General features: G+C 41.4%; 1 protein-coding gene and 1 pseudogene across 1 annotated transcript; one reads left to right on the plus strand and one right to left on the minus strand.

Moving 5' to 3' along the window:
- Positions 1 to 704: 704 nt before the first annotated feature.
- Positions 705 to 3291, minus strand: LOC122220647 (annotated as a pseudogene).
- A 13621-nt stretch (positions 3292 to 16912) lies between these two features.
- On the plus strand, positions 16913 to 27419 carry MUC21 (mucin 21, cell surface associated). The gene is made up of 3 exons (XM_042940364.1): positions 16913 to 16994; positions 25466 to 26631; positions 27231 to 27419. Exons 1-3 carry the CDS (start codon positions 16913 to 16915, stop codon positions 27417 to 27419), a joined length of 1437 nt encoding a protein of 478 aa, XP_042796298.1.
- Positions 27420 to 27633: the final 214 nt, after the last annotated feature.

A 27633-nucleotide genomic window follows, 5' to 3' on the forward strand; every position in this document is an offset into this window, starting at 1 on the left:
AAAGTGAAAAAAGAAATTCTCTCATAGTAAATTACACAGGCCCAAGAGAGAATATCCACACCTATTATCCTACCTTCTCAGAACATAATTTATCTAACATCTGGCTCACAAATTTTAAAATCAACTGTGTTAAAACATGACAGCACATTGGCTGTTAACTCTTGCTTGTGTCTTAAGAAAGCACTTATGGAAAGAAAAAAAATTTTTCACAGGTAGTGGGCACAAACAGGTGATTTGGGGAATTGGTAACTAAAAATGGCAATCTTTCTTAGTTGCAGTGAGGTATGGAATGCTCTTCAACAAGCTCCAAGTCCATGAAATGGTATACCAGAAGTTTTCCTTTTCTTTTTTTGCAAAGCAGAATGCTAGCAGAGTTTTCTGCATATGCACTTTCCGCTTCATCAGTTCTGTGGTAGGGACACCATCAGGGTTGGTCCGTGGTGTCTCTGATTTCTTCTTCTTCTTCTTCTTCTTCTTCTTCTTCTTCTTCTTCCTTCTCCTTCTTCTTCTTACTTCTCCTTCTCCTTCTCCTTCTTCCTCTTCTTCTTCCTTTTCCTCCTCCTCCTCCTCTTCCTCTTCAGTCTAATTCTTCTCATTCTCCTCCTCCTCTTCCTCCTTTTGTCCTCAAAATTTTTATTGTGGTAGAACATACATAACAGAAAGCTTACCATTTTAACCAATTTTAAGTGAACAGTTCAGTGGCATTAAGTACATTCATATGGTTGTGTACCATTCATGGTGACTTGTTTCTGATTTCTGATTCTGCCTCCTGGAACCATCACACTCAGGCCTGGCTTAGTGTCGTCTCTGTCCAAGTACTTGAAACATGGTGAATGGTGAGGGACAGACCTCTGATGCTGCAGCTTGGTCTTGCTGTTCATACCCTTCCAGAAGCTGTTCTAGGGTAGCACAGCTGTTACCTCCATGGACCATATGTGCTAGACTCTCCTTGACATAGCTTTCTGTAGCCATGTAGTCATTTCTGAATAGGTAAACTAAGACTTGAGCAATTGTTTTCTTATACCCCATTGAATAATTCTTATTGTCCTTATTAATATTTTTTCTTTCTGAATAGAGTGCTGCCCGATCAATTCTTGTGCCAGCAGTCTCAAGGCTTTCCCTAAGCATTCAACTTCCTGTTGAAGTGTTTCTCATTTTCAAACATGTGGGCTGTTGATAAAATTGTCCAGAGTTTTCCAGATTGACATTTTCTATGAGCTTTCCAGCTAGTTCCAGTGCCTGCTGTGTTTCAGTTCCTTCAAGGTTGCTCTGTTGGGAGTGCTATTTTCTAGAAATATTGTGCTGGCTTTCTCCATCAGTTGGTAGTTCCTGCATCTCCTTCAACATCATGCCTGCTTGCTCAGAAGCTTTATGTCTCCAGATTCAGAAGTGTTACCATCAGTATCTGGTTGCCATTAAAAAAAGGGCAGTTTTCAAGTATTTATCTGCTTTGATAAGATGCTCCAGCCCTTCATTTTTCTTTTGAGCTACTATTTCCACAGTCTGTCTGAAGGGCAAGACAGCGTCTTCCTTTTGGGCCCTGAAAGAGTCCTAGACAGAGATTCATAGATTATTTTGTTTCATATATTATCTGTGTATTTATTGATTGTCTTTCTCCCTTACTTGAATATAAGCTTCATACCTATTTTTTAACACTGTGTCCCATGCCTGGAATCCTATATGCTTTATAGAAGTTTCTTTTTTTAAATTATTTTTGTAATGTTTATTTATTTTTGAGAGAGAGACAGAGACAGAACATGAGTGGGGGAGAAGCAGAGAGAGAGGGAGACACAGAATCCGAAACAGGCTCCAGGCTCTGAGCTGTAAGCAAAGAGCCTGATGCGGGCTCGAACTCACAAACCGCGAGATCATGACCTGAGCCGAAGCCGGATGCTCAAACAACTGAGCCACCCAGGCGCCCCTTTACAGACGTTTCTTGAGGAATATTTTGAATGATAAAAATGAAGTACTGGGACAGAGAGCACCTATCAGAGAGAAATTTAGATCAATCTCCCAGATTCTTCTCTAACCCATTCCCACTGCTACTACTTGGTCTAGCACTTTATACTAAAAAGTAACTAAATAAAAGAAAGAAATCATTCCAAGGATTTTCCCCTACCATTTCCTTGTGTCTTTTTACTGAGAGAACTGATACAAACTGCCTAACACATCAGTTCTGACCTTCACTGTCTAAGAGGTGATGAAGCATTTGGCCTCATCTAAAAGCTACAACCTGACTGCCTTCATTTCATGCATAACAATCTGTGGGCTCTGCTCAGGCAGGGACAGTATGCTGAAGGTCCCAAAGAATCAAGGGGGGATTTGCACGTGAGGGTCTCAGCTCAAGTGTCCTACCGTTTTGGTGTGACCTCCCCTTTACTTTCACCCAGCTGAGGGAATGCTTCTGGGGATATCTGTCCAGATGACCTCTATGTTTTCAAACAACACATTTTCTCCTTCATCTGAGCTCCAACAATCCTTCATGTTAGAGAAATGATATGCAGTTTCTGTTTGTGTTGCCTCCTTAACATGTGTTAGATTTTAAGATTCACCTAGGCAAACAGCAACAAAAACCCCACAGAAACCAAAAGACTGAGGACCCTGATTAGCAAAATTCTTGAGGAAAGAAGAGTGTAGAGGTGATTGACCAAAAGATTCATTCAACACAGAAGCACAAGTGACTCAGCAGGCGTGCCCACAGCATCCACATTGGGGGTGGGGGGAGATTAACTGCAGTCTAGATACCAGTAGTTCTGCAGACTTAAAGGAAACAAGAATGACAAATTCGCACAATACTCTTAATTAAATATAAAAAATGCAAAAATTAGGGTTATTCCTGAATAAAAATTAATGTATTTTAGGGAGGACTACAACTCCTGGGTCCACCATAGCCTCTGAGCCCTCCATACCCTTGATCACAGCTGCCAGGCACACTACCAAGACAACCACGGCCTCAGGAGACACCACAGTGTGTGTGTCCACAATGGGCTCCTCCCACAGGTCCTCAGAGCAACTCAACGTCTCAGGCCATCGAGGTCTCCACCACAGCTTCTGAGACCACACAACCATCACCACAGCCTCTGAGGCCACCACACCCTCCACCACAGCATCTGTATCCACCATGACCTCTACCACAGCCTCTGAAACCACCACAGGCTCTGAGACTACCTCAGTCTCCCGTACAGTTTCTGAAACCATGAAGTCCTTCACTACACTGTCTGTGCCAATGATGGCCTGCACCCCAGCCTCTGAGACTACCGTGTCCTCCATAATAACCTCTGTGCCTACCATGGTCTACAACTCAGGCTCAAAGATTACAACAGCCTCTGAGACCATCATGGCCTCTACCACCACCTCTGAGACTACAATACCTGCCAACACAGCCTCTGATATCAGTACAGTTTCCACCAAAGCCCTTGTGACAATTTTGAAGTCTGTGCCTTTTGCAGTCACCCCAATAACTGCTGACGCCACAGCATCTCTGTCCTTCACAGCCTCTGGAAGCACTGCTCCCTCCATGACGACATCTGTGCCCACCACAGTCTTCACTACAACCTCTGAAATCATCACAGGCCCTAGAGCCACCATAGATTTCACCACAGCTCAAACACCACTGCAGAGTCTGTGTCCACCACAGGCTCTGAGATCACCATGCCCACAGTGGCCTCCTCCTTTGCCTCTGAAATCTCCATAAGCATGGACACCACCATAGCTTCTACTATAGCTACTGAGATCATCACACCTTCCGCTACAATGTCTGTGCCAACCACAGCCTTCAGCATAGCCTCTGAAGTCACCATCAGTTCTTCAACTACCCTAGTCTCTCAGATAACTTCTGAGGCCCTCAGGTCCACCACTGCAGCATCTGTGTCAATGATACCCTCTATCCCAGACTTTGAGGCCTCTGGAGTCTCTACCAAGGTCTCTGAGACCACCACAGCCTCCACAATTACATCTCTGCCCACCACAGGCTCTAAGAACACAGCTTTTGGGACTACCATGGCCTCCACCACCACTTCTGAGACCACCATGGCATCTACCACGACTGCTGATACCACTAAGGCCACCACTGATCTCTCTGACAGCAGTGTGGTGTCTACCTTGGGCCTCTGAGGCAATGACAGTATCCACTAAAGTCTCTGACACCAGAAGAATCTGTGCCCTCCACAGCTATTCCAATGTCTGGAGAGACCCTAACTGTCTCACCTACAGCTTCTTTTTTTTTCTTTAACTCACCCCTTTATTTTAAAAAAATATATTTATTTATTTTGAGAGTGAGAAGGAAAGAGAGATAAAGTGTTTAAGTAGGGGTGGGACAGGCAGAGAGGGAGAGAATCCCAAGCAGGCTATGTGCTGTCAGCATGGAGCCTGATGTGGGGCTCACACTCACAAACTGTGAGATCACGACCTGAGCAGAAATCAAGAGCCTGCACCTAACCAACTGAGCTACGCAGGCACCCCTCAATGACAGCTTCTATGGGCACCATAGTTTCTTTCTCAGAATCCGGGTCCATCATATATTCTTCAACAGATTCTGGCAACACCGAAGCCTCCACCTCACCTTTTGGACATACCACAGCCTCAGAGGTCACCACACCTTTTACTTTGGCCTTATCACCTACCTTGGCCTTTACCTCTGCCTCTGAGGTCCCCACAGTCTCTACCAGTGTCTCTGGACCTTTCATGGTCTCTTCTATCACCTTGGTGCCCACCAAGGTCACTGACTTTTCTACTCAGACCATCACCAACACAGCTTTATCAGGTACTGACCACCATGTCTTCTCTAAGCACACACATTTACCTCCAGTGACAACCATCACCTTTTTGCCTGTTTCTGTCATTTCTGCTCTAGACTCTAGTCAAGCCACCACTCCTCTTAGATATAATTCTGTTCCCTCTTTTTGAATCTTACTTATTTCTGTTCTGGTCTCACCTTCTTTTGCTCAGTGTCCCTCATTTCCATCCCAATCAGATTCTTTGCAAATAACCGTCCCCCCACCCCAACACACACACATTAATTATATTCCATCACTTCTGCCTAGAGGGAACTCACCTCAACTGCGACAAACATCTCAATTTGTTAGATGCTATCACTTCTGTGCCAAGCCCAATCAGCTCTGTCCCACCCACCGCCTGTGACATTGCCACCTCATCTTCAATGTATTGAGCGCTGGCCCAGGGGCTGCTAACTACACTTCATGGACCAAATCTGGCCTGTTACCTGCTTTCTCAAATGAGGTATTATTGGAGCACAGGTGCACGTACTCCTTTACGTCTATAGCTGCTTTCCAGCTACTTTGCATACTTGTGAGAGAGACTTTGTGACTCAAATAGCTTAAACATATGCCACCTGATGACACTTTACAAGAAGAAGTTTTCCAACCCTTGCTCCAAGTTTAAGACCAAAGTGATTTTTTTTCATATTCTTCCACTTGCTCTGAATAAAATCACCTCTGCACTTGCCATCAGCACTCATGGAGAATGTGATTCAACCCATTTTGTTCTGAGCCACTCACTGCTATTCCAGTGACTGACACTGCTCTTGTAACCACTTCCAGTCTAAGCACAACCCTTGCTGCCAATGCCACCTGCTGTATGTATTAGTTCCCCCAGCCTTATTCTGAGCCAGCCTCTCCTGTCCCTAGGGCCAGACTCCTCCCTGTGGGTCAGGTTCTTCCACATGAGTTCTGAGCATACTCACCTCACCTTTGTTGACCACCACGATTGTGTTAGATTATGTAACCTGTGCTCCCAGCCATGGCCACTGTCTCACCCCTGAGTAAATCTGAGTCCATCATCCCGTCCTCCAGCAATGTCCTTATGCCCAGTTGAGTACATCACAAGAATATCAGACTCTGCCCCTTTTATCCCTTCTCTATTTGGGTGATCACTTCTAAAATTGAATAAATCTTCTCCTACATCAATCACAGTCACATTTCCTCAGTCTTAGCCTTCACTATCACCAGTGGACATAGTCTACGTCCTCTTCTCTAAGACACTCACCTCTACTCTGGGGACCATGGCCTCAGGTGAATCACTTTCTAACATCTCTCCTCCCACCACAACAGCTCTTCTCAAACCACCACTCCCATTAGTGCGCTAGATCAACCTTTCTTCTCTAAGTACACCCGCCTCCCTTTTGATTACCTGTTTCCTAGGCACCAGGACTCTGGAATCAGGCCAACTACCCCCCCCCACCCCGTCACCATGGCCCTTGCAATGGACTCTACATCCCCTGCCACCAGGAATATCGTCCCTGAGAGAGCCCCAAATGCTCTGACCTGGGCACATCCACTATTGGAGCACCATCTACCACCTCTGTTCCAGGTACCAGGAACACCAGGATGAGATTCACCCAGGAGTCAATCTCCACTCTTGGAAGAAGCATTACCTCCCCCCAAATAGGCCCAGTCACCACAGGCACAAACACAGTTACCAAGAGTCAAATGCCAACAAATGAGAGTAAACAAGTGGATATTTGCACCCCTGGGGCATCATCCTTATCTGTCTAGAGTCATAGTGACTATTGAACTGTTAGTGGGACTGAGTTTCTGTATGGTGAGTTACTGTGAGTAGAGATGCAGGAACCACCTACATGATGGATCATGAGTGGGAATAGGATAATGAGAATAGAACTGCAAGGATGTTCAGAACAGGAGAGCAGTTTGTGGAGATTACATACACTTTAGCCCAGTCAACACAAGAGCAGCAGGAGCACACCTGTAGTCTCACAAAGTCAGCTTTGTCAGGTCATTGCAATAAGAGAAACTGTACACCAGAGAGACTAAGGAGCTTTGTACCAAACTAAGGAAAAGAGTCATTATAGTATTGGGGGAGTGTGGAGTTTGGGTCAAAGGTAAATGAAGCAGAGTGTTCTTAAGCTCACAACTATGCAGGATGAGTACAGGGTCAACAATTGCTTCAGACTGTGAACTGGACTCAGTTTCCTTGGGGATGACAAAGTTACAATAGATGGGAAATGCTGTATAGTTGACCCCTCACAGTAAATAATCTGTATAACTTTAGTCTCCCCCAAAACTTAACTACTAACAGCCTACTGTTGACTGGAAGTCATACCCATAACATAAATAATCAATTAACACATATTTTGTATGTTATATGTATTATATACTGTATTCTAAAAATAAAATAAGCTACAGAAAAGAAAATGTTAAGAAAATTCTAAGGATGAGAAAATAGATTTACAGTATTTTACTATATTTTTCTGCATATAAGTGGACCAGCACTGTTCAAACCCATGCTGTTCAAGGGTCAAATGTATTCAGAAACTCTTATCTACCCCTTGGTTGGAAATCGAAACTATTTCTCTGTGTTAAAGTAACTTAGATTCTCCAGACAAGAATAGGATTTGCTTCTTACTGATATAATTTCAAACAGGAAATTTGTGATAGTCTATGTGTTTAGAGAACCAAATTTTTCATTGACAAAATCACTGAAAGTAAGTCACTGAAAGATGGGGGCTGTTATGAAGGCTTACAGCTGCAATGTGTCTTTGGGGAAAATATTCTTTCCTGTGAACCTTGCAGCTGGCTTTATCCATGTTGTCATTCCAGCCTGAGGAATGGCAGGACAGACTGTTACTTTCTCGATGTGTTTTTTATTTTCCCAAATAGCATGATATAAAGACCACGAGAGAGGGAAAGACAGAAAATGTGAATTACAGATGTAGTGAGAAGCAGTAAAAGGAAGAAGAAAGGTGAAGTGGAGTCTATGGGAGAGGTAAGTGTATGAGTCTATGTGCTGTGAATGGAAGACAGTCAAGAATACAAGGGCAAGCTTATATTTTATAAAGTTGCTGAAAACAATAGCATTGGAAAAAGGATCTTTAGAAAGTGATGAACATTTGAACTCCCAACAGGTTTTTCATTTCCATGGCAGATGTTGCTTCTGAAGGTGAGGGGGTGAAGATGTGTTCTTTCCCCCTCCTTTTGTGATTTTACCCAAGTGAAAGGAAATTCACTTTTCTAGGTACCTCTTAGCACAGCTCAAACAGGCTGGACATTTCAAAATACTTCACTAAATACTAAAAGGGCAGATAAGAAGGAAATACCCTTCTCAAGGACAGAAACCACAGAAACACCCACTGTCTTGTAGGGGAGGCTTCTGATGCTCTGAGAAGTGACATGTTTTGAGGCCCAGAGCCCCCTGCAGTTCTCTGTGGTGTGATGCCCACATACTAGCAGCAGACTGCATCCCTGCATTCTATTCTCTATCCTGGTCTTAATCTTCTATTTTAATGTATTTTTCTTGTTTTATCTTTAAAAATATATTTATAATTTCCTCTTTTGGTTTCATGTATTCCTGGAAGTAGTCTTCAGCATTTCTAGGGTGACCCACATAAATAAATGAGAAATTTACACACTAGCCACAAATGGCTGGCATAATTTCCAATCGGTTTACTTGAGTTTCTTACCTCAGAATCTTGATTGTTCACCATGGTGACAACAAAATACAACTTTCCAGCCATGAGCAATTCTTCAAATGTTTAAAATAAAGATGTAATAGGAGCACCTGGGTGGCTTAATCGTTGAGTGTCTGACTCTTGATTTTGGCTCAGGTCATGATCTTAGGGTCATGGAATAGAACCTCGCATTGAGGCTCACTCAGCATGGAGCCTGGTTAAGATTCATTCTCTCTCCTTCTTCTCTCTCTTTCTCTCTCTCTCTCTCCCCCTCAGCTCCTCTCTCTCCCTCTCTCTCTCTCTCAAAAAAAGATAAAGATATAACAATAATAACTAGCACCTTATTAACTATTTACTAGGTGCAAGGTCCAGAGCTGAGAGTGCAAAATAGCGTGTCCTTCTTTTACTCTGTATAACCACTTTGGGGGAACATACTCTTATTATTCCATTTCACAGACTAGGACACTAGAGTCAGAGACTAAGGTAACTTCCTGAAGGTCACAGGGCAAGGCTCCAATCCAAGTCGGCTTGACTGAAGAACCCATGCTCTTAGCTACAGTTTAAAGCCAGTTCTTCAACTTTTGGCTCTTCATGGGCCTTCCCTTATCTTTTTAAATTTATTTTATTTTGTTATTTTATTGTATTATTTTTATTTTTTTAATTTTATTTTTAAAATTTACATCCAAATTAGTTAGCATATAGTGTAACAATGATTTCAGGAGTAGATTCCTCAATGCCCTTTACCCATTTAGCCCATCCCCGCTCCCACAACCCCTCCAGTATCCCTCTGTTTGTTCTCCATATTTAAGACTCTCTTATATTTTGTCCCCCTCCCTGTTTTTATATTATTTTTGCTTCCCTTCCCTTATGTTCATCTGTTTTGTATCTTAAAGTCCTCATATGAGTGAAATCATATGATATTTATCTTTCTCTGACTAATTTCGCTTAGCATAATACCCTCTAGCTCCATTCACGTAGCTGCAAATGGCAAGCTTTCATTCTTTTTGATTGCTGAGTAATACTCCATTGTGTATATATACCACGACTTCTTTATTCATTCATCCATCGATGGACATTTGGGCTTTTTCCATACTTTGACTATTTTTGATAGTACTGCTATAAACATGGGGGTGCATGTGTCCTTTTGAAACAGCATACCTGTATCCCTCGGTAATTACCTAGTAGTGCAATTGCACTACTTAGGGTGGTTCTATTTTTAATTTTTTGAGGAGCCTCCATACTGTTTTCCAGAGTGGCTACAGCAGCTTGCATTCCCATCAGCAATGCAAAAGAGATCCTCTTTCTCCTCATCCTTGCCAACATCTGTTGTTGCCTGAGTTGTTAATGTTAGCCATTCTGACAGGTGTAAGGTGGTATCTCATTGTGGGTTTGATTCGTATTTCCCTGGTGACGAGTTATGCTGAGCATTTTTTTCATGTGTCGGTTGGCCATGTGGATGTCTTCTTTGGAGAAGTGACTATTTATGTCTTTTGCCCATTTCTTCGCTGAATTATTTGTTTTTTGGGTGTTGAGTTTGATAAGTTCTTTATAGATTTTGGATACTAACCCTTTATCTGATATGCCGTTTGCAAATATCTTCTCCCATTCTGTCGGTTGCCTTTCAGTTTTGTTGATTGTTTCCTTCACTGTACAGAAGCTTTTTATTTTGATAAGGTCCAAGTAGTTCATTTTTGCTTTTGTTTCCCTTGCCTCTGGAGATGTGTTGAGTAAGAAGTTGCTGCAGCCGAGGTCAAAGAGGTTTTGCCTACTTTCTCTTCGAGGTTTTTGATGGCTTTCTGTCTATGTTTAGGTCTTTCATCCATTTTGAATTTATTTTTCTGTATGGTGTAAGAAAGAGGTTGAGGTTCATTCTTCTGAATGTCGCTGTCCAGTTTTCCCAGCACCACTTGCTGAAGAGACTGTCTTTATTCCATTAGATATTCTTCACTGTTTTGTCAAAGATTAGTTGGCCATACATTTGTGGGTCCATTTCTGGGTTCTCTATTCTGTTCCATTGATCTGAGTGTCTGTTCTTGTGCCAATACCATACTGTCTTGATGATTACAGCTTTGTAGTAAAGCTTGAAGTCTGGGATTGTGATGCCTCCTGCTTTGGTTTTCTTTTTCAAGATTGCTTTGGCTATTCGGGGTCTTTTCTGGTTCCATACAAATTTTAGGATTATTTGTTCTAGCTCTGTGAAGAATGCTGGTTTTATTTTGATAGGAATTGCATTGAATATGTAGATTGCTTTGGGTAGTATCAACATTTCAACAATATTTGTTCTTCCTATCCAGGTGCATGGAATATTGTTCCATTTTTTTGTGTCTTCTTCAATTTCTTTCATAAGCTTTCTATAGTTTTCAGTGTATAGATTTTTTTTTTTACCTCTTTGGTTAGATTTATTCCTAGGTATTTTATGGTTTGTGGTGTAACTGTAAATGGGATCGATTCCTTGATTTCTCTTTCTGTTGCGTCAATGTTGGTGTATAGGAATGCAACCGATTTCTGTGCATTGATTTTATATCCTGAAACTTTGCTGAATTCATGAATCAATTCTAGCAGTTTTGTGGTGGAATCTTTTGGGTTTTCCATATAGAGTATCACGTCATCTGCAAAGAGTGAAAGTTTGACTTCTTCCTCGACGATTTGGATGCCATTTATTTCTTTGTGTTGTCTGATTGCGGAGGCTAAGACTTTTAATACCATGTTGAATAACAGTGGTGAGAGTGCACATCCCTGTCTTGTTCCTGACCTTAAGGGGAAAGCTCTCAGTTTTTCCCCATTGAGGGTGATATTAGCGTTGGGTCATTCATATATGGCTTTTATGATCTCGAGGTATGCTCCTTCTATCCCTACTTTCTTGAGGGTTTTTATCAAGAAAGGATGCTGTATTTTGTCAAATGCTTTCTCTGCATGTATTGAGAGGATCATATGGTTCTTGTCCTTTCTTTTATTGATGTAATGAATCACGTTAATTGTTTTTCAGATATTAAACCAGCCCTGCATCCCAGGTCTAAATCTCACTTGGTCATGGTGAATAACTTTTTAAAGGTATTGTTGGATCCGGTTGGCTAATATCTTGTTGAGGATTTTTGTATCCATGTTTTCAGGGAAATTGGTCTATAGTTCTCCTTTTTAGTGGGGTCTCTGGTTTTGGAATCAAGGTAATGCTGGCTTCATAAAAAGAGTTTGTTTCCAGTTTTCCTTCCATTTCTATTTTTTGGAACAGCTTCAAGAGAATAGGTGTTAACTCTTCCTTAAATGTTTGGTAGAATTCCCCAGGAAAGCCATCTGCCCTGGACTCTTGTTTTTTGGGAGATTTTTGATTGCTAATTAGATTTCTTTACTGGTTATGGGTCTCTTCAAATTTTCTATTTCTTCCTGTTTCAGTTTTGGTAGTGTATATGTTTCTAGGAATTTGTCCATTTCTTTTTCAGATTGCCCATTTTATTGGCATACAATTGATCATAATCTTCTCTTATTATAGTTTTTATTTCTGCAATGTTGGTTGTGATCTCTCCTCTTTCATTCTTGATTTAATTTATTTGTGTCCTTCCTTTTCTTTTTGATCAAATTGGCTAGAGGTTTATCAATTTTGTTAATTATTTCAAATAACCAGCTTCTGGTTTCATTGATCTGTTCTACTGTTTTTTGGTTTTTGGTTTTTTGGTTTTGATAGCATTAATTTCTGCCCTAATCTTTATTATTTCCTGTCTTCTGCTGGTTTTGGGTTTTTTTTTTTTGCTGTTCTTTTTCCAGCTCCTTAAGGCATAAGGTTAGGTTGTGTATCTGATATCTTTCTTCCTTCTTTAGGAAGGCCTGGATTGCTATATACTTTCCTTTTATGGCCGCCTTTCCTGCATCCCAGAGGTTCTGGGCTGTGGTGTTACCATTTTCATTGGCTTCCACGAACTTTTAAATTTTCTCTTTAACTTCTTGGTTAGCCCGTTCATTCTTTTGCTAAAGAATGTTCTTCAGTCTCCAAGTATTTGTTACCTTTCCAAATTTTTTCTTGTGGTTGATTTCAAGTTTCATAGCGTTGTGGTTTGAAAATGTGCATGGTATGATCTTGATTTTTTTGTACTTGCTGAGGGCTTATTTGTGTCCCAGTATGTGGTCTATTCTGGAGAACGTTCCATGTGCACTGGAGAAGAATGAGTATTCTGCTGCTTTAGGATGAAATGTTCTGAACATATCTGTTAAGTCCACCTGGTCCAGTGTGTCCTTCAATGCCATTGTTTCCTTGTTGATTTTTTGATTAGATGATCTTTCCATTGCTGTGAGTGGGGTGTTGAAGTCTCCTACTATTATAGTGTCACTATCAATGGCTTTCTTTATGTTTGTGATTAATTTATATATTTCGGTGTCTCCACATTTGGCACATAAATATTTACAAGTGTTAGGTCTTCTTGGTGGATAGACCCCTTAATTATGATATAATGCCCTTCTTCATCTCTTGATACAGTCTTTATTTTAAAGTCTAGATTGTCTGATATAAGTATGGCTACTCTGGCTTTCTTTTGTTGACCATTAACATGACATATGGTTCTCCATCCCCTTACTTTCAATCTGAAGGTGTCCTTAGGTTTAAAGTGGGTCTCTTGTGGGGCGCCTGGGTGGCGCAGTCGGTTAAGCGTCCGACTTCAGCCAGGTCACGATCTCGCGGTCTGTGAGTTCGAGCCCCGCGTCAGGCTCTGGGCTGATGGCTCGAAGCCTGGAGCCTGTTTCCAATTCTGTGTGTCTCCCTCTCTCTCTGCCCCTCCCCCGTTCATGCTCTGTCTCTCTCTGTCCCAAAAATAAATAAAAAACGTTGAAAAAAAAAAAAAAATAAAGTGGGTCTCTTGTAAACAGAATATAGATGGATCTTGTTTTCTTATCTAGTTTTTTACTCTATGTCTTTTGATTGGAGCATTGAGTCCATTGACGTTTAGAGTGAGTACTGAAAGATATGAATTTATTGCCATTATGTTGCTTGTAGAGTTGGAGTTTCTGGTGGTGTTCTCTGGTCCTTTCTAATCTTTGTTGCTTTGGGTATTTATTTATTTATTTATTTATTCATCTTTTCTCCCCTCAGAGAGTCCTCCTTAAAATTTCTTGCAGGGTTGGATTAGTGGTCACAAAATCCTTTAATTTTTGTTTTTCTGGGAAACTTTTTATCTGTCCTTCTATTTTGAATAACAGCTTGTCTGGGTAGAGAATTCTTGGCTGCATATTTTTCTGATTCAGCACATTGAATATACCCTGCCACTCCTTTCTGGCCTGCCAAGTTTCTGTGGATAGGTCTGCTGCAAACCTGACCTGTCTTCCCTTGTACGTTAAGGACTTTTTTCCCCTTGCTGCTTTCATGATTCTCTTCTTGTCTGAGTATTTTGTGAATTTGACTATGATATGCCTTGTTGATGGTCGGTTTTTGTTGAATCTAATGGGAGTCCTCTGTGCTTCTTGTATTTTGATGTCTGTGTTTTTCCCCAGGTTAGAAAAGTTTTCTGCTATGATTTGCTGACATAACCCTTGTACTCCTATTTCTCTCTCTTCCTTTTCTGGGACATCTATGATTCTGATATTGTTCCTTTTTAATGAGTCACTGATTTCTCTAATTCTTAAATTGTGCTCTTTGCCTTAATCTCCCTCTTTTTTTCTGCTTCATTATTCTCCATAAATTTGTCCTGTATATTGCTGATTCTCTGTTCTGCCTCATCCATCCTTGCCGCTGTGGACTCCATTTGATATTGCAGCTCAGTTATAGCATTTTTTATTTCATCCTGACTAGCTTTTACTTCTGTTATCTCCGCAGAAAGGGATTCTAATCTATTTCCGACTCCAGCTAGTATTCTTAATATCGTGATTCTAAATTCTCGTTCAGACATCTTGCTTGTATCTGTGTTGGTTATGTCCTTCACTGTCGTTTCTTCCTGCTCTTTCTTTTGGGGTGAATTCCTTCGTTTTGTCATTTTGAAGGGAGAAAAGGAATTAATGAGGTAGAAAAAATTAAAATTAAAAAAATATTAAAATTTAAAAATATTAAAATTAAAAAATTAAAAACAAACATACACTCACAAAATTGAATAAATGATGCTAGATCCTAGGTGTGTTTTGGTCTGGGTGTGAAAGGGGCTTGATAGATTAGAGAAAAAAGGGGGGCGGGGGAGGGAAATTATTTGAAAATTTGAAAAAATGAATACACTGAAGTAGACTAAAATAAAATGATGGAAGTAAAATAGTATTTGAAAAAATTTACACAAAAGCAACAAATATACTAAAAAACATTACAGAAAAATACATTTAATAAAAATGAATTTTTTCCTCCTTCTGTATTCAAGAAAAATAAATGAAAAAGAGAAAAAAGAAGAAAAATGAAAGAAAATTGAATAGATGGACCAGCTAACAGACTTACAACTGAAATACAAATTGCTTTGTTTTCCCCCAGAATTCAAACTATGAGGTGCTTTATAGTCCATAAACTAAGCAGGCGGTGAGACTTCTGTTCTTGAAGAGGGAGGTTGGCCCACTTGGGCGGGGCTTAGTGTAATGGCTCCGTTCCTCACTAGATGGCGCTGCTTAGCTTACTAGGGTGGATTGTTGTGGTGCTTGTAGGTGTGTATGCGCATGTGCAGGAGCGGTGAAAATGGCGTCACCCAGCTGCTCAGTCTCTAGTATTGGAACTCTGTTCTCCCTGATCAGCAATTGTGCACCCGTCCTTTGTCTTCAGCTTCTGTCCACTCCCCGCTTTTACACAGTCCATGACCAAGCCCCAGGCAGCACCTCCCTCCTGAGTTTTGTCTCAGATGTGGCTGTTTTTCCTGACCCCTTACTTCTGAGGGACTGCAGCTTTGAGCCATTCTGCCCCTCTGTGGAGGGTATCCCTGAGCAATGGCTGGGTGCTGGCTGCACCCAGGAATGTTCACAGGACTGTGCTGCTGCCGATGTCCAGAGACTGCAGCCAGGTGCCAACCCGCTCCAGAAAAAGTTTGCGAGATAGTGTAGCAGCAGCATTTAAGGGATTATGGAAAATCACAACACACATCTGGCACTAGGTTTCACCCTTAACGACCTTGTTCCAGCACCAACGAATGTGGTTGTTCTCTGAGGTCTGCTGGGACCAGGTGGCCTCACAGCTTCTACCAAATGTCCTTCCAACAGTGGAACGGCTTCTCCCCGTGTGGCCAAAGAACCTCCTGGACCCCACTCTGCTCCTGGGGATTTGCCCTTCCCACCAGAGCACCAGCAGGTATCAAGCTGTGGAGTTTCAGACTCTGCACTCTCCCTTTTATAGTCTTAATGGAATTTAAACCCTCTCCTTTCTTCTTGGTCCTTTCTCCTTTCCCCCTTTTCAGTTCATTCCTTGTGGCTGTTTCCACTTTCTCTCCAGCTGCTTTTGGGGAGGGGTGCTTTTCCCATATTCTCCCCCCTCTCCGTCCTCTCTCTGCATGCAAAAGTGGCTCCCTGCCCTCCGTGATATCTCTCTCCCCATGTTCATCTCTCCATGCCTTGTACCTGCTGAATTCTGTGGTTCAGGTTGTGCAGATTGTTGTGTTAATTCTCAGATCAGTTTTCTAGATGTGCAGGATGGCTTAGTGTTTTCTGGCTGTATTTCAAGGACGCAAGACACACAAAAAACTTCCATGCTGTTCTGCCATCTTGGCTCCTCCCTCCCTTATCTTTTTTTAAAACTGAAGTATTATTTACAAGAAGTCCACACATTTCAAGTGTACAATCTGATTAATTTAAAAATGTGCACACACCCTTATAAAGTTCAAAATATAGAACATTTCTATCATTTGAATAGTTTCCTGTGTGTGTCCTGCCAGTCAACCCAGTACCTGCCCAACCCAAAGTAAATACTATTCTAATCCTTATTTTATGAACTTTCCTTTCTTCTTTTCCTGTCCTCATAGACATGCAAATTTCTTTGTTGATTAGCACAACAAAAGACTCCCTATTTCTGGGAGACTCTACTGCCTAGGTACAGGATGTGGATTTACCCTTGTCTTGAGAATTTAGTGGCATATAACCTTACCAAAGTACAGAGCAAGATAACATTTACATACAGACTATGTAAGTGCAATAATTGGAAGGCTGTTTTCTCATAGGAGTGAATAAATAAACAATAAGAAGAGAACCAGCAATATCACACCTATAAAAAAAGCATAAGAGAGAAAACAGAAAGTTAAAATTTGTGATTTTTTACAATCTAAGAAGGTTTAGTGATATGAAAGGAAAAGATTGAACTCTAGTAATATATGTTTTTTCTCTTTTAGAAGGACTTTTCTTTTCCTCTGATAAAAAGAGGCATTTAATACTTCCATAATTACAGAATTGGCTTTGGTCCAGACCTGAACTCAGGACTGAGCTCTGGGATGTTCCATAATTGGGAAAATAAACTGGTTCATGGAGGAGCACATGGATTTGGACATGGAGGGGGCCATGATGTGGACCACGAATTGAGCCACACCTATGACAGTGGTTATGTCATGAATCACGGCAGAAGTCATGGACATGGAGGAGGCCATAACAAGAGCCATGAAATGGATCACAGAGGAGGAAGACAAGGAAGCCATGGATGACAAGGGGAGTATGGACAAAGACTGAACAATGGAGGATATTCTAGGAAAGAAAATATTGGGAGAAAAGGCAATCATGGAAAAGAAGGCAGTGACGATAAAATGGGTCAGGACGTATTTCCAAAAAGTCTTCAGGAAATTGGCCTTTGAGATGGTCATGATCAAGGTCAAGAAAAAGAACCAGAGAAAAGATCACAAAGAGCTTAACCAACAGGCCATCCAGAAAAATAGAGAAAGATTCTAGAGGAGACCTGCAGCTTTCTCAAGTTTACATGTGAGCTCAAGTGAAAATATTCCCTGGGCTTAACCATAGTTCAGAAACTCTTAGGAGGTCACAATCTCAGAACAGTTTCCTTTGATTTCCTGATGAGCAAGTGATAATAATCTATGTGCTTTCAGCTTTGGATTTCTACTTTTTAGTTTCCTTGGGATGCAATGCAACCAGTAAGAGAAAGAATAGTATTATTACGGCTTAAAAAAAAACCAAAAACCTCGAGGCACCTGCGTGGCTCAATTGGTTAAACGTCTCTCTTTTTTTTTTTAATTTTATTTTTTATTTTTAAAAATTTACATCCAAATTAGCATATAGTGCAACAATGATTTCAGGAATAGATTCCTTAGTACCCCTTACCCATTTAACCCAACCCCCCTCCCACAACCCCTCCAGTTTGTTCTCCATATTTATGAGTCTCTTCTGTTTTGTCCCCCTCCCTGTTTTTATATTTTTGTTTCCCTTCCCTTAGGTTCATCTGTTTTGTGTCTTAAAGTCCTCATATGAGTGAAGTCATATTATTTTTGTCTCTCTCTGACTAATTTCACTTAGCATAACTACATGGATGGAACTGGAGGGTATTATGCTAAATGAAAGCGTCTATTTCAGCTCAGGTCATGATCTCACAGTTCCTGGGATTAAGTCCCATTTCGGGCACCATGATGACAGCATGAAGCCTGCTTGGGAGTCTCTTTCTCCCCTACCTCTCTCTCTGCCCCTCCCCACTCATGCTCTCTCAAAAACAAACATAAAAAAAATACCTCATAATATTTGTGGTAGCCAGATCAGTTGTTTGCTGTTTGGACATTCTTTCCCCCTTTCTCCTTTGTTACTGAGTGCTTACTACGTGCTAAGCATTGTACTAACTGACTTTAAATGCATTATCATATATGATTGTGAAATTTGTAATCTCAAAACAATCTTTTGAAAACTTCCACTTTTCTGGGAATATAGTGAATAAAGTATGTTAACCACTCCTCTTAACAAAAGCAACAAAAATTGCCAGTTAATATAGAAAAAAATATTTGTAGCTGTATCAATTAGGTAGATAGTAGGTAGTATTTAGATCAACAATGGAGAGAAAGCAGAGACTGACAGAGGCTCAAAGAGAGCTCTGAACCAGCCTTTGCATTGAGGGCATCTGCCAAATCTGGTTAACATAAACTTATCTTCTCACAGCTTCTTAGCAGGTAGGGTACAGGAGACAAAGTCCAAGGCCTGAACAAGGAGTGGAGTCTAATAGGAGACCCTAAATAAAGCTGAGATATTAATGGTTAAAGCCTAGAATATGGTTAAATTAGAATAAAAGGACCTTGCCCATGGTGCACACTGGGGACTGAGAAGAATGTCTATCTTGAAATTGAACATTGAGTAGAGGGGCAGGGGTGAAAAATCTCCCCGGAGGATTTGTAATCGCATGGCATTCTTCATTTGTTTTTGTTTTTGTTTTTTCTAAGTCGGAGGAAGATAAATCTATTGAATCATTTTGTAATAAAAGCAAAAATTTAAAAAACACTAATAGCAATATATCTTAGAGGAAAATGGCAGTCCTTTCATTGTATGCTTAAACCAGCAGCCTAAGAGGACAGAAACAACACAGGTTAAAACCTACTGTTGAGTTAATTTCTAAGACTTCCACCAAAAAAAAAAAAAAAAAAGAAAAATAAAAACACCTATCATACTAGATGCTGAAAGCAAGGTTTTCACACCAGAGACCTCTCCTTCATTGAAAAATGAGATCATATCGAGGATATCTTGGCAAAACTATGTCAGTTGATCTTATGTCATTGACTCCAGCTGTGGAAATGGTTTTTGTGGCTGGTTGCAGAGGTAGATTCCAAAAGCAGTGGGAAGTCACTCTCTATATCAGGGTTGAATCCCGACCATGGAGTTGACTGGTGAAAGGTACACAAGAGGCATTCTTTTTTTTTAAATATGAAATTTATTGTCAAATTGTTTTCCATATAACACCCAGTGCTCATCCCAACAGGTGCCCTCCTCAATGCCCATCACCCACCCTCCCCTCCCTCCCACCCCCCATCAACCTTCAGTTTGTTCTCGGTTTTTAAGAGTCTCTTATGTTTTGGCTCCCTCCCTCTCTAACCTTTTTTTCCCCTCCCTCATGGCACAAGAGGCATTCTGCAAGCGCCTGCTAGCAGCCTGATCTTCACTGAACTGATGTCCTTCCTTCCTTCCTTCCTTCCTTTTTAATTTTATTTTAGAGGCAGAGAGAGCGAGTGCGAGTCAGAAGAGGGGTAGAGAGAGAGGGAGAGGGAGAGAGACTCTTAAGCAGGCTCCAGGCCCAGTGCAAAGCCTAACTCCAGGCTTGATCTATCCACTTTGAGATCATGACCTGAGCCGAAATCAAGTCAGACACTTAACTGAGGGACGCAGGCACCCCAACTCTCTCTCTTTCTTTCTCCCTCCCTCCCTCCCTTCCTTCCTTCTTTCCTCCCTCCCTCTTTCTTTCTTTCTTTCTTCCCTCTCTCTTTCTTTTTCTTTCTTTCTTAGTTGAGGTATAATTGACATATAACATGATAGTGGTTTCAGGTGTACAAAATAATGATCCGATATTTGTATACATTGAGAAATGATCACCACAATAAGTGTAGTTAATATCTGTCTAGGTTTGTAGCTTCAACATCATGAAAACTAGGTGAAAGGAAACCATCTCAGAGCCACCTATTATTTTCCAGGTCTCCTTCATCTTTGGGAAGATTCTTCTTCTCTACTTCTTTGTCTCTTCCAAATGCCATGTGACAAGTAAGAAGAAAATCACTGGGATGTGCTACAAATTAAAATCCTAAAATACGCTGGCTACTACATATATATGTTTTTATGTTTTCCTTTTTGTTTTCCCTCTGTCCTTTATAATTTCATGCTTACTATGTGCCAAACACCATCCTAGTGCCTTTAAATACACTATCATTTATTTCTCAAAAAAAATCCAGTGAGAACTTAAATTTCTGTTTCTGTAATGGACTAAGTGTGTTGACTTAAAATACCTTGAAGAACTTAAAATGGTGGACTAAAAATCGTCTTAAATGAATCAGTGAGTTGGTGGGAAAGTAAGAAATGCTAGGTAAGGAATGCTAGGTAAGGAATGCTAGGTAGGTAAGCTAAGGTAGGAACCCAAGAAGGCAAGAGGAGAACTGAAGCCAACGTTAGCCAAACCCAGTGAAGTTAAGTTTCTGGTAGCACAGCCTCAGTCCGACTGACTAGCCCAGGTGAGGACTCTCACAGTAGACCCTCACATAAGCCTGCAACCTTCAGGGAGTGTAAGCTAAAAATAAACCCACTCTTCCTCTCAGGAAATGCAAGCAAAATTGCCTATCTCTAAACTTGGCATGGGGGAAGTATCTCTGGAGAAATAACTTGTAACCACATACTTTACATGGCTTGTAGTTCCAAATCATGGGTTATTCAAAAGACTTGAAGCCTATAATTTAATTTATGAGAATCCTCAAATGGTAATGCATCCATATGTTTGGCCAAAACATGCAAATTCTCTATGGAAGGTCAAGCCCTCATCTTAGGCTTCAAAGTACTTCTACAGATACCTTTGCAAGAAAAACAAATTCAGTCATAAATCTCAAGTACAACCATCTCAGTCAGAAACCATCAGTGAAAGCCAGCAAGAAGCAAAACATAAAATAGACAGCAAGATCAGATCCACAAAAACTAAAGGTATTAGAATTCATAAATACAGAATATAAAGCTAGTAGGTTTATTCACACTGGTCAGAATGGCTAAAATGAACAAATCAGGAAACTATAGATGCTGGCAAGGATGTGGACAAATGGGAACCCTCTTGCACTGTTGGTGGGAACGCAAACTGGTGCAGTCACTCTGGAAAATGGTGTGGAAGTTCCTCAAAAAATTAAAAATAGAGCTTCCCTATGACCCAGCAATAGCACTGCTAGGAATTTACCCAAGGGATACAGGAATGCTGATGCACAGGGGCACGTGTACCCCAATGTTTATAGCAGCACTTTCAACAAAAGCCAAGTTGTGGAAAGAGCCTAAATGTCCATCAACTGATGGATGAATAAAGAAGATGTGGTTTATATATAAATGAAATATTATCTGGCAATGAAAAAGAATGAAATCATGCCATTTGCAGCAACATGGATGAAACTGGAGGGTATTATGCTAAGTACAATAAGTCAGTCAGAGAAAGACAGATATTATATGTTTTCACTCATATGTGGATCTTGAGAAACTTAACAGAAGACCATGGGGGAAGAAAGGGGGAGAAAATAGTTACAAACAGGGAGAGAGGCAAACCATAAGAGACTCTTAAATACAGAGAACAAACTGAGAGTTGATGGGGGAGTGGGGAGAAGGGAAAGTGGGTGATGGGCATTGAGGAGGGCACTTGTTGGGATGAGCACTGGGTGTTGAATGCAAGCCAATTTGACAATAAATTATATTTAAAAAAAAACAAAACAAACAAAACAGAATGAAAGCTCCAGGAATACAGAAACTATATAAAATAAATAAATAAAAATAAAGTAGGTAGGTTTAAATGTGTGTCATGGCTTTATGGTTGTCCACTAATATTCATTCTCCATCTTTAATGATAATATTCTCAAGTTTCAGTTGATCACAAGCCCACTCTGCTAGTCACTATATTCTCCAGTCTCTCTTTCAGCTTACTTCAGATGTATGACTATGTTTGCCTGGAGGTGTGTAAACAACAATAATCTCTGATGAAGTTAAAAATTAAGACAGAACTAAAAGACTTGGTAACATTAGGATATGAGTTGGGAACTGGGTAATAGAATTCCAAGATTCTTCTATTGTTTTGAAAGAGACTAAAGACACTAATTATATATATATTCTGATAAATATGCATGCAAAAAAATTTTAGGATTATGTCTAAAGTGTGGAATCTGGACTTGAATTCAGGACCTTTGCCTCCAAATAAGTCTAGAGGGGAAAGAAAAGGAATTCTTAGAGTGCTATTGGCCTCTCAGCCATAGAATGGGATTATGGGATTGCTAGGTGTCTAGAGCCTTCCCTGATATTTAGCAATTCCTCACACTTCAGCCTCAGGAACTGCCCATCCCAGCTGCTAGGTTGATCTGCATCAGCCTTTTGCAGCCCACTTTGTCCCCTCTTGACTCACTCCTTCACATCTCCAGCCACCTCCTGCTTCTTTCAAACAGGTTTTATGTGTCAGGGATATTTGTTCACCTACAAATAAACTATCTGAGATGTTGCTTCTTCCACAAAGTTTCTCATTAATGGGAATGAAGAGGGGTGCCTGGGTGGCTCAGTCAGTTAAGCGTCCAAATTTGGCTTAGGTCATGATCTCATGGTTCGTGGGTTTGAACCCCACAACGTACTCTGTGATGACAGCTCAGAGCCTGAAGCCTGCTTCGGGTTCTGCATCTCCCTCTTTATTTGCCCCTCCCCTGCTCATTCTCTTTATTTTTAAAAATAAAAATAAAAATAAAATAAAATGGGAATGAAGACAGCTGACTTGGTCACACAGACTGTGCGCTGAAACTCCCATCAATCCATCTCCTTCACCTTGGCCACAAGATGCCTTTCCCATGAACCCCCAAAACTCTCTGCTTATTTGGGTCTGTTCAGTCATATTCATTTAGGGGACTGTGTGTCCTTTGTTGTTACATCTGTGTTCAGACCAACATGAAGTTTCTAGAGAATTTGGACTATATATCTCACTCCCTCAACAGACTTGAAGTCTCCTAATTGGTGTTTGTGCTATATCCTACTGAGAGATACTTCATTAGGCTAAGGAGAAGGAACATCTGAAGGATTCCAGGGCAGAGAAAATCCTACAGATTCCTCTGAAAACAAACAAGAGGGGAACTCCTATGGTGGAGGATCAAAAAGGGAAATTATACCACCCCTTCACCTGCTATGAGCCTGATGAGGGGCTTGTTCTGCACATTTTACACTCCTCATGCCCTCAGCCTTAATGCTCCAGAGACCCCAAAGATGGCTTCATCAGCCCCTGGATCTCTCTTTCCCTGTTCATTCAGTGTGCACAGTTGAGTGCTTACTGCATACCCAGTAATGCTCCATCTGTCTTCTGTCTATAACCCAGAAGCCCAGATACCTAGTTCCTGCTAGGTCTCATATTTGAGTCTCATATTTCCATTTGATTCAGAAATGTGGGGTACCACCCCCTTAGCTCACTTCATTAGGGCTATTTCCTTGCCAAAGCAGACACACAGAACTTGGCCAGGAAACAAAGTCTTGCAGTAGAACAGGTTTCTGGCCCCATCTCTGCCTTAGAGGGTAGGTCCCTTCCACTCTGACAAACTTAATCTCTTTATATTAGTCTACTTCCTGCTATGATCCAGCCAGTCCAGTGCCCTGCCTAGTGTGATCATGTCATTCTCCTTTCTCACCTTCCTCTTGACCCCTCGTCTATTCCTTCCCAGGCTCAGTATTGTTTAATTTCTCACAGTTGGCAGAGGAATAAGTCATCTTCCCTACTCCTCCCCAACACATATGAAACTATAAAGGTCCTTGAAACTCATCCACAATAAAGAGGCAAGAACATTGCATGGAAGAAGCTTAAGGAACCCAAGCATCCAGTCTTCTGGCCACTAGGCTCAAAGTTCTTCCAAAGAACAAGTACTTAGGAGACCCAAGTTTCTGGAAACTCTAGCTTTTATCTCTTCACCTTGAACTCTCCTTTCTCAAGAATCCTGTTCTTTGCCTTCTAGATCTTGGCCACAACTGGGATTTGGGTATCTTACTTTCCAACCACAACAAGACAGATCAAGATGTACAAAGGACACATTATCCTTAAGTGTTGGCTACTATTGCATCTCCTACTTTTAGAAACTGGTAAGTGATTTCTTTTAAAAGTGGGTGATCTGAGAATCTTTTAGGTGTTTTGGGAGATGCTGACCACTGCTAGCACTAGCTCTAGTTCTCTTCCATAGAATGAGGATCAATTGTTTTACCCCAATCACTTCAATATAATTAGGTATCACCCAGGAGGCAGTTAGAACCCAGGGATTAAAACTGTAGACTCTGGTCTCAGATTACCTGTGTGTAGATCATGGCTCCAATGTTACCTGTGTACTTTGGGTGAGTCATTTAACTTCTCTGTGCCTCCACTTCTGCATTTATAAAATGGTAATAATCTGTGGGTTGGCTGGGGAGTTAAATACTAAGAACAGGAAGAGTTAACTGTTGTGTCATTCCTAGTCTTGGTCATCTCAGTTTCTTTTAAGTTTTACTCAAGATTCTGATCTTAACCCCAATTTGTACCATATTGCTGATATGGGGGAAGGGCTTCTCCCCGTAAAAGTCTAATCCTATGTTTGTTCAAATAAACCTTAGGAAAAAATACACATGTGTGGAATGAGGTGATAGGTACCCATGTTCCAGTTAGTGGTAAATGAGTCACAGATTAGTTTTGGTTATCTGGAGGAGGTTGTGTATCTTTGTCGTTCAGTGTTGTGAGTGGAAAGAAATAGACACAACCTTAGTCTGTTTACCCAAGGTTGAAAAGATGTGCTATACATTATAGCCATTAATCCTGGGAGATCTTATATGTTTAAACTACATATAACATATTCTTCTCCAGCCTCTGGTATAGAGATCAGGAATCCCTGGAAATTTAATGCATATGGAATCACCCAGCCCCTCATTGAAAGGTCCCATCTCAAACGCTGATTCATTTAATCTGGAGTGGTATGCTTAGGAATCTTTATTATTAACAAGCTAGTCAGACAATTTTGATGTAGATATTTTCTGAATAACACTAAAAAATATTTTCTAGGAAAGGAGCAATACTATTTTAAATGAATTAATATATACTAGTTTCACCTGGTTTTTGCAATTCCTTTATAATACTTCTTATCTGTATTGGATCTTATATAGCAGCATATGGAATAAGCTTATTGCCAGTGAAACTAGGTTATGTAATCTTGGTGTTGGAGATGGGTGGGGAGGGCAATTTAGCATTGTGGCTGAAAGTGCAGATCCAATAGCCTGGGTACAAATTCCTGCTCTACTACTCTGTATAAACATGAGCAAATGTCAACATTTCTAAGCCTCAATTTCTTCATCTTAGCTGTTGATAACAATAGTATCTAGTTCATAGGGCTGTTAGTGAGCATCAAAGAGAATTATCCATGTAATGAATTTAACCAAGCATTGAGCAGAAAGTATTTATGCTCAATGTATATGTTTGTCATCATTTATTATTATCAGCAGGTGTAACACCCAGTGCGTTTAGCACAACAGGCACAACTTCTGGTGGGACCAGTATAATCTCCAGCACTAAATCCAGCACAGCCTCTGGTGGAACCAGTACAATCTCCAACACTGGATCTAGTGTGATTTCTAGTGGAACAAGTATAGCCTCTAGTACTGTATCCAGCACAACCTCTGGAGGGAACAGCACAGTCGCTAATACTGGATCGAGCACAACATCTGGTGGGACCAGTATAGTCTTCAACACTGGATCTAGTGTGACTTCTAGTGGAACCAGTATAGCCTCCAGTACTAGATCCAGCACAACCCCTGGAGGGACCAGCATAGTTGTCAATACTGGATCCAGCACAACATCTGATGGGACCAGTACAGCTTCCAACACTGAATCCAGTGTGACTTCCAGTGGTTCCAGCACAACCTCCAATACTGAATCTAACACAACCTCTGGAGGGACCAGCTCACCTGTCAACACTGGATCCATCACAACATCTGGTGGGACCAGTACAGCCTCCAACACTGAGTCCAGTGTGACCTACAGTAGTTCCAGCACAACCTCCAATATCGAAACTAGCACACCCTCTGTAGGGACCAGAATACCTGTCAACACTGGATCCAGCACAACGTCTGGCAGAAATAGTACAACCTCCCAAACTAGACCCAGTGTGACTTCCAGTGGGTCTGGCATAACCTCCAATACTGAATCTAGCACAACCTCCAGAAGGAGTAGTACACCTGTTAACACTGGATCCAGTGAAGCCTCAGGTGGGACCAATATAGCCTCTAACACTGGATCCAGCACAACTTCTGGTGGCACCAGCATGCCTGCCAATACTGGATCCAGTACAACCTCCAGTGGGATAAGCACAGCTTCCAGCTCTGGATCCGGTGAGATCTCCAGCAGGACCAGTGTAGCCTCCAACACTGGATCTAGTGTGACTTCCAGTGGGACCAGCACAGCTGCCAACATTGTATCCAGTGCAACCACAGGAAGCTCTGGCACACATTCTCCAACTGGAACACACACAACTTCCAATGGCACGAGTGCTACTACTCCAGTGAATGAAGTGACACCCAGTGGGTCTCTGAAACCATGGGAAATCTTCCTCATTACTCTGGTCTCTGCTGTAGTGGCTGTGGGATTCTTTGCTGGGCTCTTCCTCTGTGTGGTGAGTGCCTAATATGTAGGAAAGTGCCTGGGGGAAGGAGTAGTAGGAACATAAGGGAGTGGGATATGAAGAGTAGGGTCACCAAGTTGGGGGGTGGGTAAGAAGGAAAGAAATATCAGGAGAGTGTTACTAAAGAAAAGTAGGAAGTTAGGGGTGCCTGGGTGGCTCAGTCGGTTAAGCAACTGACTCAGCTCAGGTCATGATCTCATGGTTCTTGAGTTCGAGCTCTGCATCAGGGTCTGTGCTGACAGCTCAGAGCCTAGGGCCTGCTTCAGATCCTGTGTCTCCCTCTCTCTCTCTCTCTCTCTGCCTCGCCCCCCACTCACACTCTGTCTCTCTCTTTCTCTTTCTAAAAAAAAATAAACATTTAAAAAATTTAAAAAAAAAGTAGGAAGTTAGAACTGGAAGAGCCAATCAAAGTGCAATGGGAAACTATTGACTTGTGGAAAAAGAAGGCTGAAAGAAGGAATAAAGTCTAGAGGAAGGAATACTAGGTGAGAGAGATGATACGTAGGGGAAGACGATTACAGAAGGAGTCCATGGTTAAAGCTTGGAACAGGGGGATACAATTCTGAAATGATTCATCCTTCTTTTTCTAGAGATATTCCCTGTCTCTGAGAAACGTCTTTGACACAGCTGTCTACCGCCCCCATGGCCCCAACCTTGGCATGGACCCTGAAGGGTATCACGGAGTCCACTACAGCTCTAGTTGGAGGCCTAACTGGTTCTGGAGGAGACCAGTATCCTCAATATCCATGGAGATGAGAAGGAGATACAATGGGCCCTGAGTGACCCCTGAAGCCATAGTGCCACTTTTTTTCAAGGAGAAAGTTGACCTGGGAGACCAGAGACTTCAGTGTCCTTTCATTTGTCCCCAGGAGTCCCCTCCCAGCTTTGTTTGGGTCTCTGACAACCTTGAGGAAGACAGTCCCTCTCTCTTGATTTTAACAGGCTGTGGAAGGAGGAGATTCTGTTGTCATTTAGCTAAGAAATAAACACATC

Source organism: Panthera leo, chromosome B2 (genome assembly GCF_018350215.1).
Source record: "Panthera leo isolate Ple1 chromosome B2, P.leo_Ple1_pat1.1, whole genome shotgun sequence".
NCBI lineage: Eukaryota > Metazoa > Chordata > Mammalia > Carnivora > Felidae > Panthera > Panthera leo.

Coding starts and splice junctions, on each gene's coding strand:
- MUC21 (XM_042940364.1), top strand. CDS start 16,913: ATGGACATGGAGGAGGCCATAACAAGAGCCATGAAATGGATCACAGAG. Junction 16,995..25,465: donor AGCCATGGATGACAAGGGGA/GTATGGACAAAG, acceptor TATTATCAGCAG/GTGTAACACCCAGTGCGTTT. Junction 26,632..27,230: donor CTGGGCTCTTCCTCTGTGTG/GTGAGTGCCTAA, acceptor TTCTTTTTCTAG/AGATATTCCCTGTCTCTGAG.